The sequence below is a fragment of the Malurus melanocephalus genome, unplaced genomic scaffold (assembly GCF_030028575.1).
Source record: "Malurus melanocephalus ecotype Western Australia unplaced genomic scaffold, MMel_1.1 scaffold_45, whole genome shotgun sequence".
NCBI classification, from domain to species: domain Eukaryota; kingdom Metazoa; phylum Chordata; class Aves; order Passeriformes; family Maluridae; genus Malurus; species Malurus melanocephalus.
In genome coordinates, this window is record NW_026623277.1 from 141,658 (window position 1) to 154,389 (window position 12,732).

General features: G+C 41.4%; 1 protein-coding gene across 1 annotated transcript in view; it reads right to left on the reverse strand.

Moving 5' to 3' along the window:
• LPAR1 (lysophosphatidic acid receptor 1) overlaps positions 1-12,732 on the reverse strand; it is a 73,066-nt gene that overhangs the window by 44,120 nt on the left and 16,214 nt on the right. Inside the window, exon 2 of the mRNA XM_057364956.1 lies at positions 3,184-3,352. Coding sequence (XP_057220939.1) covers positions 3,184-3,243 — 60 coding nt within the window. The 5' untranslated portion in view covers positions 3,244-3,352. The remainder of the gene's footprint in view (positions 1-3,183; positions 3,353-12,732) is intronic.

A 12,732-nucleotide genomic window follows, 5' to 3' on the forward strand; every position in this document is an offset into this window, starting at 1 on the left:
CTGCCAGAGGGAGCTCTGGGTTGCAAAAGGTCCTGCTGAGGCCACTGAGATTCTCTCCCAGGGAAAATAAGCTTGTTTGCCTGGTGCAGCTAAAGGACTGATGATAAGCAGAGGAGTATTTACTACTGCAACGTATAAACATGTGTACATATACTTATGTAGGTATACAAAATAGATAGTATTTACTCATGAGTCTAAATTGACCAAATGCGAAGGAAGCCAACTATGCTGGCAATGCCAAAAGTTTAAAGATAAAGGGTTATTAAAAAAAAAAAAAGCCTAAAGTGAAGTAGCACAGCTCTCCTTTTTGTAACTGAGATACCATCTAGCTCATGCAAAAGGCATGCAAAGTTACTTCCAAGTTAAAAAAAAAATCCTTCCTTGAAACGTTAGTCTCTAAATGACTTCTGCAGCACACCGTGGCATCTCCTGAATTTCAAATGGCAAAATAATGTCCTCTGGGGAAAAAGAAAGTATTGTGATCAATGTTGTTTTCTAAACTGTATCCAAAAATTAATTTATGTCAGCACAAACATGAAAGGGAAAAACCGATGCAGTCAGGTATGAGAAGTGTTTTACTGCAATATGTAATCTAGCTATTGTCTCTTTACATATGTGTCTCACCATGTCTGTGTCTGTTAAAAAGGTCTTCCTTACTCTCACAAACATTCATGTGGCTCCAAGCAGATTGTTTGGAGATGTCACTCTTTTATATATGATTGAAGACTTRCATCAACTGTCATATACACAATGATTTATTAACATCTGATGGGAATTTGCGCAAGAATTTAAGTCTTTACATACTCAGATATCAATTTTGAGCCTATTTTTACAACATAAGGCTTAGAGAATGGTATTTTTTTTACCATGATCTCCCACACTGAGATACCAGTCCTTCTTTTGCTTCTTGTTGTCATTTCTATTTGGCTTCCTAGTCAACCTGGGTGTACTTGGCGTGTAATGTGGAAGGAYGGGGAGACCTGGTGTGTGCCTCAAGRAGGTTTGACTTTGAGGGAAAAATAACCTGTGGTGTAGGCTGTAAGTTGCAGGAAGCAAAGCAGCAGGAGTGACGTGAACTGATGGAGAATTAATTTTGTAAGGAGCAAGGAGAATGCGATGACAATCCAGGCTGTGCCAGGRTCAGTGCCCAAAAAGAAAGTGTACCACTTAGCCTGTCATGATCACTCATGGAATGGAGACCTGGAGGGATGAAGGAAGCCCATAAAACAGGAAAATAATCTCTCTGTGAAAGGCGAGAGGAGAGTAGTTAATGAAAATGTATGTTTAGTAGAGAGTTTATGGATTCAGTTTAAGCTGTGTGTGTGGAGTTCCAAGAAAGGGTTCCAGTCATGAGAAATAAATACAAAGGAACAGTCAAAAGATACAGGAATTACATGGGATCTGATTATGAATAAATGGTATGGAATAAGGGGTGGAGATTGTATTGGGTCTGGCTGAGCCGGAGTTCCCCATAACAGCCCCCAGAGCTGCTGTGCTTTGCCTTGGTGGCTGCAAAGGTGTTGTCAGCACTCCGGTGTTTTGGCTGTTGCTGGTGCGGGATCAGCGCTGACCCTACAACATTCCACTCCCACACCCCCCATCAAGGGGCTGGGGATGGGCAAGATCCTGGGACRGGCACAGCCAGGCCATCTGGCCCACACTGACCAAAGCAATGTTCCGTGGCTTGTGATGTCAGCTCAGATAGAAAAGCTGAGGGAGGGAAGGAGGAAGAGTAGGGGGCATTTGTTATTTTACWGTGTTGGTCTTCCAGAGCAGCTGTTCCATGTGCTGAAGAGCTGTTTCCTGGAAAGTGGCTGAGCATTGCTTACCTACTTAATGGGAAATAGAGATTAAATGTTTTTTCCCCCCTTCATTATCTGCACACAAACCTTGACTTTCCTCTTGCTTTATTAAACTTATCTCAACCTCTGAATTGTTTTACTTCTTATTTTTCAGTTCCCTGTCCCACTGGGAAGGGGATTAGAGCTGGTTCTCAGCCAAGGTCAACCCACTACACTCATACATAAAGAAGGCTCTGAAGAGGCAACCCACAGAGATGCAAATGGGGGTGAAAATGTGTGGGGCTGGCCTGGGAGAGCCTTTCCCCAGAAAGGGAGAGGAGTCTGGAGGTAGCTAGGCAGCCTGGGATGCAAGGATGCAGCATCCGCCCCCTATCAGGTATTCTGTTGTGCTCTAAAGAAAAAAATCCTTCTGGAACCGTAACAGAGACTCAAAAAGCAAAAAAAATACTTTTAAAATACCCTAGTTCTCAATTTGAAACACAAGAGTAAGAGCTCTAAAGCAGATTTTGGATTCAGCTCCTAACACATCATCAACCAGTAGTGGACAAGTTTTTCCCTGATTTCACAGAGTTTAGGGATCTTTGAAATTCTGCACTTYTCAGTGCATATTGCTGAGAGCTAAAATCTCCTGAGACAAAGAATCCCCAGCAAACAACAACAAAAGGATGCAAAATTTTCTGATATCTACCTTAATTAACTGTGGGGTCTTTTTCAGTAAAGCACACATCCTCAAATGTTTTCARTCTTAACAGGCCCTTGGGTCTCTGTGAAGTCAAAACGACTTTGAAAATGCTTTTCTAAAATTAAATCTTGACTGTTATGGACATCTCMTTTTCTGTTTGTAGCTCTTACTTCATCAGAATACTCAAGTACTTGATGTTCAGTACAAGAAGCTAAAGAAATCACTTTCATAAATGAGTCTGAAAGACACAGTGAATCCATGAAAGCAGGATTAATGTGTTAGTAATTGTAAATGTGCTACTAATTTTATTACTGTGTTTTGCTTAAAACTTTCCAGATAAGAACAATGAACCTGGAATTTCCTTTGGTATTATTCCAACATATCCACATTACAGCCTCTATTTTGTATTTACTAGGCACAGTAAAAATCAAGCTGTAGTGCAGTGATCACCTACATGGCGTCAATAAAGATCACAGTTTGTCATATATTTTCTTCTACGAATAGTAGTATACCGCAGTCAGGTCACGTGTGAAAGTATAACAACATTCTTAGTAAGTGATGAGCATCTTTAATAGAATATTTCAGGAAATATTCCCCTGATGACTCAAAATGAGAGAGGRGAAAAAGCTAGGATTCAATGAGGAAATAAGAAAGAGTTTAATCAGTTCACCTGCCAGAGTTTCATTGTGGTCTACTCACCTCAATCACCTCAGGTTGGGACATCATGGAGGAGGGCACCAAATCAGTGGGGATATCCATGGTAGCTCGAGATGTCCCTGCTGCCCTCGCACCGTTCCTCTGCGTCAGCAAGCTCTTGGTGGGAACACAGAAGCCCTTCCTCAGACTCTACTCATACTGATRTTTACTCCTAATAGGAAGGGAAGAAAGAAACAAAGCTGTTGAGGGTAACAAGAGAACTGGGGRGACAGTCAGCAGCCAAGACCCTGGGCTGCTGCAAAACCAGCCTGAGTTTATACAGCCCCACTTGCTTACGGGACCACTCACAACAGTTTTGCAGGAGAAGTTTCAAAGGGTGTACTGGAATTTGGTCCAGAGCAGGAAAAAAATTCACTTGACCACACAAATTAGCAAGCATCACACAAACTGAATTCAGCAAGAAGGCTAATGCACAGACTGCTCCCAGGTTTGCAAGGAAATATGGTCACCTACAGAACACTGGAGCTGGGTTGACTTTTTTTTAGCCCAAGAAAAAAGAAAACACTCTCAAAAGAATACTCATAGAATTACTTGCTAGAATTCAGGATATATTTATTGTTATACAATTCAGTGATCACATGAACATTTCTTCTTTGTTAAGAAAAACAATTTAAGCTTTTTGACACAAAAACATATGACACCCTTTTTCCCAGGTAGTCACAGATGTGCAGCACATGGATATAATGAACTGCAAAATTTAATCAGCTGATTGAACAGAATGAAGTTGTCTCCATAGCTATCACATTCACCAAGGTCAGTCCAGCTTCCACAGACATGTTCTATTCATTTCTTTTTTCTACTCTTATGTGCAAAGAAAACAAACAGCAAGGTGGAGGGGGAAATCCCTGTAAATGTCCAAGATATGAATCCTAATAAAAAATTCTAGACTAAGACTATTGCTGTTTTTATCTCCAAGCCAGACCAGACATATACAACACAATCCACAAATTAGTCACCACAGAAGAGATTTTGGAGAGACACCTATTGGTCTCTGTATCCATCACTTCCTATTCCATAAGTCACGACAGAAATCTTCTTAGACAAAGTGTAATTAGCATCCAATAAACATACCAAAAACTACTCCAAACTTCAGTGTTATTTTTCAATCTGAAGCCATGCTATAGTTACACAGACAATGCCAGAAACTTTCCTGGCCACAAGTTCATTTTTTCAAAGGCTACACTTACTTACCAAGCCAAGAAAGAACAGATAAGTTGTTGTAGGAAAGTTATGCTCCACATGCTTTTCTGATTCAGTTATGTCTTTTTTTTTTTTTTTTTTTTTTTTTTTTTTTTTTTTTTTTTTTTTTTTTTTTTTTTTTTGGTCTTGTTAATTTAAACTCAGCCCTTGCACGCCACTGTGGAAATTATTCCTGCTTCTTAAAAAGCATCATCTTGAAATGCCTGCTTCACATTTCAACACATCCCCACATGCCTTACGTCACATGAAGCTGTCTCATCTTCCAGGCCCTAGGATCACTTTTTCCATCTTTATATAGCTTTCCAGTGACCCCTATTCTTTCCTACTCAGTTCTTGCTAGTAACCTTTCATTCTTTCCACTCCCTGCTCCAAATTTCTACTACTATACTCATGGGGAGGGCAGAAAATGGAGACRTAGAATGTCTCCAAAACAGCCTTCATAAAGTCGAAGAAGGAACACAACTTTCAGGCTTTTCTTTCAAAAATGAGAGTTGAACTAATTCTCTGAAATTGACTAATTTTTCCAGTGATGGATGAGGGAAACATAGCATCAAAATGACTGATTCTCTTCTGACTTAGGGAAGCTTTTGCAACTTGACAGTGATTTTCAGTAAAGCTCTAACAACAACCTGAAGATCCTGAACTGGCATATCTCATCAATGTCTTGTGAGCTGTTGCAATTGTTACTTAAATAAGATCTCAGAAGACCTTTTTTCTGTTCTTATAACACACTTAAGATCAGCAGTTTCACTGCACCTACTTACTGCACCTACAACTGGTCATTGTGAATTATTTCTTTAAATCTTTTACCCTAATGCTGAAATGTCACCACTTTTGGATAATGAAGGTGGGGAAAAAATTACAATTGAAGCTGACTTTAGGGAACACTGTCTAAACCAAAACCAAAGGTATGCTAAGAATCCTGTCTGTCAAACAAAAAGGAGAGAAAACAAACTTTTTACTAGGAAGCATCATAAAGAAGAGAAAAACTAAGAAAAAAAAATTTGAAGTTCTCTTCAGMCTTCACCTAGCTTTGTGTACTCCAAGTGGAACACAAACATCAGAAAAAGCTTAACCCATAAAATCCAATGAGCGTTTAATGCAGATGAAAGAATAAATATGCCTGTAGTCATTTTTCTGCAAGAAATGGCACACTCAAGATAAGTAAAAAATTCCTAAGTCTATGACCATTTCTTGTTTCTCCTTCTACACCTACATTTTCATTGCTTGCATTTCACTGATCTCTCAGTTTGGCTAGTTAAAAGAAAAGCTATTCTGCAAACACCTTTTTTTTTCTCAACCTTCTGAGCACGACACACACACAACGATAAACACTTTCTGCCAAATGGTTAGGCTCATAAAAGCATTCCAACTGAAGAAGGGTCAGCCTCCACAAAAGGACTCTGCCCCCAGCTCCCAGCCCCCCTCATCTTCTTCAGCAATAATAAAATACAAGAAAGGACTGTGATTTCACAGCAGTGCTAGAACAGGCAGACTCCACTTAAGCAAAGAAAAGTGAGTCCTAACTTGATACCTGTGTGAGTTAAGGCACAGCCCTGTGTGTCCAAGAACTGCAAATAAAGGGAACAGGATCCTCAAATTAATTTCACTAAAGGAATTATGACAGGAAATGTAATTTCTTTTTTAAAATAAAGTYTGAAAAACAAAGGAGTACCTTCTAACTAATGACATTTTGATAGCCTGCTACAGTACAGAACATTGAAAAAAAATCCCAAAATTCGGAAGCAGATTCACACATCCCAAACACTGTAACTGCAGGTACTGCAGGCAAATACCACTTTAAGTACTCTTCTCTTGACAGACACTGCTCTCTTTACTGGGTACATCTAGAGAATGCAGACTGGGGAAACATGTTGGAACGGGATCCAAAATTCATAAAATGAAAATGATGACATTTATCCTCTGTGAAGGAACACATCCTCACCAAATAAAGCATACTGCTCTTTGACATGCCATGATTAAGCATCATGCTTTGTGATTCAGCTCTTATACCACAGAAAAGAAGAACCATGYAGTGCAATTACTTGGAGTACTTACGAGAAGTGCAATTGTATAACACAAAGTATCTTCTTGGAGGAACTGTTTCCAGGAAATCCATTACTAATACCCAGTGGCTGAAGTTACTACCCTTATTCTTCCCCAGTTTCTTGCAGAGCACACGGGGTGATCTGCAAATCTGCAGTGCTACAGCAATACCAACAACTTCTGCATCACTGAGTACCTCATCTGGGGCCACGAATACACAGCACTCCCCTACATGAAGGTTCTGAATGGAAAATTGAGTTTTCACCACCTGTACTGTCTCCTGTGTCTGACAATTCCAGGTGTCCTGCATTGTTGTCTGCTTTCAGCTTTGGTTTCCYGCATCTGTGTCAGAGCGCCTTTTGGTATCACTTTGGCTTCACTTCACAGACTTCAAGTTTTTGGACTATTTGACTCTGAAGAAGGTGATACTGTGACCTTGAAGCTGTTAAGTGCAATTTAGCTAAACAAAGCTGCCCTTCCTGCACTAGCGAATAAAAGCTTAACTTACAGTATAAAGCACTAATTGATCCCAGATGGATAGGTCCTGTAAACTCATCAAAGAAAATAAAACACTTGAAYACCATGCAAAAAAGGTGAGAAAATAAGAAAAAGATCTCACATAGCATCACACTTCCAAATGTTACACGTGAATTTTTGCCCTCTGGAATTATTCACCTGGCATCACTCACCTCTGGCAGCCTTCACTAAACATTCCTGCTTGCAAATAATTTGTTCAACTCACAAATAAATGCATCACCCCACCATGGCAGCCTTACAGTCACAAAGAAAAATTAACTCCATCCARGGAAGAACAACAGCAATGACTTGTTCTGCCTAGCATTTAATTTTCATTTCCCTGCTTGTTAAAGTGAGAAGGATGGCACAAACTTTTAGTTACTTAATATGGACTTGTAGAGGTGTTYTTCTGTTGCGATGAGAACAATTTTCTGGAAACAGCAATGAGATAAGAATATGAACAGTACCAGCAACAATGTTAATAACAAAAGTACACAAAAAAGGGTGACTTACATGTAAAMATGGTGAAAGACTGACCTGGTTACATGCGGTCCCTGAGATAATGAACAAAACCAGGCAGACTCTCTGTGACCTTGTTTTTCTCTTTGACTAAAAGCCACCCCACTCTTACTGGGAAGCAAGATTCCCTCTACTTCCAGTCCCCTGTTGTGAGGTGAGTGGCATGGAACAACCACCTGGACACACCCACAGGGCTCCATGCTCCAYCCCATCGAGGCTATTGTGAGAAAATTAGCTCTGTCCTGGCCAAAAAACAAGCACTATGCCTCCCTTATGCTATGTCATCTACATCCTCCCCAGATCCCACACCTTCCAACTTTACATAGATACATGTATAGACACAGAAACACACATTTCCCTAGTCAATGGCCATCCCTCCAAGGTGTCCATTGTGTTCATTCAGTGCCTGACTGTGGGTTCTATGAGGAGCTCACAACTGGTGTACCTGGAGCATCCATAGWCATTGTCTGTGGTAGTTATGACATTGAGTGTCAGTGTCATTCAGAAGCCAGTATTATATAATTCAACATTACAGATYGTTCTCATCCAAAAAATCAAGGTACTCTCAAGGTACACACCATATTTCCCCCTCATTCTGCATTACTCACCAAACACACTCAGTTCTTGAGCAAAAACAATCCCATGGATGGGTTTGCCTTTTCTTGAGGCAAAACTAATCCAAACTGTTTTTTGTTAYACATTTCTCATATGCACCACAGGGACTTTATCCCCTTCTAGAGCACATGGAARTTTTGATTGCTCAGGGCCATATCAATTGGTGGAGCCTCTAGTGTTAACTAACTAGGTGACTTTTGCTAAACGTAGACCCCAATGTTTGAAGGTCATTGCTTTCAATGTGGCTTTTAGCAYTCAGTTTCACTGCTCAATTTTCACTGAGGCTGGTGCACAGCACAGACTATGATGCTCCCACTCAATCCTGTGCTCTCTSGGCCAGGTTTATATTTGAAAAGWGTTCCACTGTCAGACTCGGTTCTCTCTTGGGTGCTGTGTCTCCACAGGACCTGCTTTTCCAGGCCCAGGATGTGTTCCAGGCAGTGGCATGAGGCATAGAGCAGGTCTCTGTCTATCCTTGTGAGCACATGGTGCTTGTCTTGGCAGATTTGAGGCAGCATGATGTAATTGATCTGCCCGGCCTTCCCACACCAATATTTGTCCCACCTTCCTCCATACCACAGGGGCTTCACCTGCCTGATTGCAGCACACATCTCACAGTCATGGATTACCTGGGAAATTGTGYCCATGATAAATCCACCCCTAGAGCACAAGCTCATCCATGTGTTGCATCTGTTTTCTAATGACTAGAGGCATTCTGGGCCCTCTGAGCCAGAAATAATTCTCATTGCCAGTCCAGATCAACCTAAGCACTTTGGCAGCTCATCCAGCTGTGTGCTGCTGCAATGTTCCTCACAGCCTGGCTCTGGGCTGCACGTGTTGGTAGAGCCAGCTCCTCTACTCAAGCAGAGATGTGCCACGATTCAGCAGTCCAGATGGGCTTCCCTCTCTGCTGCCAATTGCTGTTTTTCCAGCCACCCCACAAAGCACTTGCCACTATCCATGAGTTGGTGTAGAGGTAGGGTGCTGGCCATTTCTCTCATCCAGTGACATACAAAGCCAGCTTTAAGCTCTGTGACCTGCCCCTCAACAGTTTCTGCAACTCATCACACAGGACTCCAAGTGGCAGCTTTTCATTTTCAATGTCTCCCTACGATATGACAGAAGCTGTCAGTAAAGAGACAGTTTAGCTGCTCATTTACAGGCAGCTGATCATATGGTTTGGCCTCCTCAGCATGTCACCTCCTCCTTCCCCTCCTCCTCTGATGATAATCTRAAATTTTGGGCGAGTGCATGATGACTTCAAAGACCCACAGGTGATTTGGATTTCCCATTCGATCTCACCGTGTGATGACACACAACCCACTTGCTCCACCTGGCATCTGTGGCCTGAAGTATGGAAGGGACATTCCCTTTGAAGATCCAGCCCAGCACTGGCAATCGAGGTGATGCCAATCACTTCTGGAGCAGCTCAATCTCCTTCATAAGCTGCCAGATTCTCTTTCTCAGCCAGGGTGTAGCTRGATCCTTTGTATCCCCAACTTCAGAAGCTGCTATTTTGTTGATTATATCCCCTGGAAACTGACAATGTCCATCTTGTCATTTCAATTCTAGAAAYTGAATTTCCTGGGCAGATCCCTTGATCTTACTTTACCAAAAACCAGGACAACTGCCAAAGCATAAGGACAAACCAAACTAATCTAAGTTTTGAGGACTATACTTAATGCAGGTACCTCAATGTGTGCAGTTTGCAAGCTGAGCTACCTGCATTTAATGTATTCTGCAATGGAAGTTGTTAGATCTTTACAAYTCCCTTCTAATTCTGCCCTCTCTCTGTTCCATGGGGTGTTGTATCTGCAAATGAGGATAACCTCCCGCACTCTGCTCAGTACTCAAAAGAGCAGCAAGAAGGTAATGGCTGTGGTTCAGTATTGGGCAATAAAAGCAGATAAATAAGAGATGATGTCCAAACAGATGGTGTGGCCCATTGCTGTACTCTTGCCTTAAACTTCTTCTGAACAACAGGGACAGATMTTTTTCCTTATAATGACACTTCCCACCATCTCCCCATCAAATTTCTGATGTCTCAGCAAAGAGAGTACCCCTCCTCTTGCCTCAGCAGATGCATTAACACTTTGGAAGCTAGCACAACRTTAACTGTCTCAGCCAAATTTTGCTGATAGTGTGTTTGAATGCACACATTTTACAGTACAGATTCTGCACAYTGATTGGTACCAGCCTGGCTCTGTCAGCTGACACCCCTGTCCCGAAGGCAGGATAAAGAGTGTCATCACATCCACTATWACTCCAGCAATAAACACTGGAATATATCTAGTATATGGCATTGATTAACTATGCTCAGCAATGGTGAATGTAATATTCAGGACACCTTCAGAGCAATTATAGCACATGCAACACCACCCTCAACTACCCCAGTGCAGATCAGACATGCCCACCCAAAAAAACCTTCCTGTCTGCTCTTTCTAACCAGCCAGATTGCATTAAAGAACTACAGAGCTATAGCTTCTTGCCCATTTGGAAGCTCCTATTAAGAGTGAATAAATTCACTGGGAAAATAGATTTGTGAATTATCACTTGAGGGGTCGTGGAAGTCTGGAAAGGGGCAAAGACAAAAACAAGGGACAAGTTCACCACATTTCCTGTCCTGTCTACCCCATCAACCCTGCTGGAAACAGTCCCTGCCAGTAAACCCAGACATTTAYTGAGTCTATCTTCACTTTCTAGAAAAATAGAATGGAATTTATTGACATCTGAAAAGGTTCGGACACAACAATAGGAAATCTCTACCTTGCAAATATTGATATAATAATAAAAAACAAAACCCCAGATTAAAATATACTTGACTGTGCCCTTTCCCAATATCAAGAGCAACAAGTTACAAAAGTAACGAAAGCTATTATTTACAACCAGCCCTAAGAAACTGGCCAGATTTTTCAGTGTAAAAATAAAGATCAAGGACAGACKGAAGGTACAACAAAACTGAGTTTATTCATTCACTTCTGAACAAGAAACTGAGATCCTCACAGGAAACAAGAGGAATTTTTCGTGCTGTTGTTGGACTAGCATGCTACATAGGGGCAAAAGACAGACAACAACTACACAGAGCACAAGAGGCTTGTAWAAATAATGCCTCATCACCAAAACGCAGCACATATATTTACACAAACTATAACTGGAAATCAATTTATATCAGAAACATTTTTCCATCAAATCCCTGTCCTTGTGGAGGAGGTAATTTCTTTGCAGTTGTSAATGGTTAATTTATTCTGACATCAAATGTCAATTCTTTGCAGATACTGCTTAAGAAATCAGAATTTTTCTTTCACAGACTGAGAATGTTAATCCAACAGCATCAATTTCTATCCAGGCCGCTTCTGCTCATAGAAGTTCCGCTGTTTATGAAGCATTGGGCTGTTTGAGCACAAACATAACCAGAGCAATTATTAAAATGAATCATTTTCCAACCTGACACAATAAACAAACAACACAGAAACTGGCTAAACAAAATACAATTAAGGCTTAGAATGGAGGGAAGGAGAGGGAGGGAGATCTAAAACAAGAATAACACAGTGTTTTAAATGTTTTACTGTCATAAAAAAATGACTTATCAATGGTAAATAAACTGGAAATTACAATGGACGTTTGAGTTGGTTGGCCCAAAACCCAGAACTGGTTGGTACTGAACCCTCTCTCCTGACCTCACTCTTTGGCTRTATGCAGCACAACAAGATTTTGTAGCAGAGCTGCAGAAGCACTCCAGAGCTGCATTCACAGGATGTCCTGTGCGACGGGGAAGGATTACAAAAGGCTTGTCATTGAGGCAGGCTGAGACAGCCTTCTGCCTGGCCCCTGAGAGACAACCGCAGAACAGCCTCCAGCAGGACCACTGGACAGCAAGAGCCATCACCACCTACCATTTGATCTCCAGTRTGCTGCCTGACTCACCTCACAATCCCGGGGGAGACCAGGATAAAACGGCATGGACACCCCAGCAGAGCAGCTCACAAAAACGGCATTACCCTCTTCTTGCTGTTGAAAAACACCCTCCTTTTATCCCATTTTTTTTTTTTTTTTTTTTGGGGGGGGGTGGGGAGGAGGGGGTGGAATTTGTTCTTTTGTTTTCAGCAATCTAGCTGAGCACTCATTACTTAGACAACCAGAAATACAGAAGGACAAAAAGCTCTCCCAAGCTGAGCAGAAAGCCAGCCACTGAACATGTCAAAACAGGTACTGCCTACACCACTACTGCCCCTTCAGAAAAACAGTGCCCTAAACAATTGTCTTGGAAGTGATTCAGGGTTTCACAGACATAACAGAGAGTCAGGGATTTTATTACTGCTATGATTCCATGTAAGWAATAAATCTACTCCTGCATTGGTGTGATGCCTGCATTGATTTCATACATTCAGTTTAATATAAAGTGCAACCACCTCTTTAGCAACTAGCAGCATCAAAAGCAAGGCACCAGTTTGTTTAGCTGTGTATCAGCTTGCAGATTGTTTTACTGAAGCAGCAGCAGCTGGCCAGAGCGCATAGCTTTTATTTAAGCAACCCAAACAAAATAACAGACAACACCTTGGGAAGTTTAACCTCAAGTCGCCCAGGCACCTGAAAAGCATCCTACAAAAAACCCAAAACCAAAACAAACAAAACAAA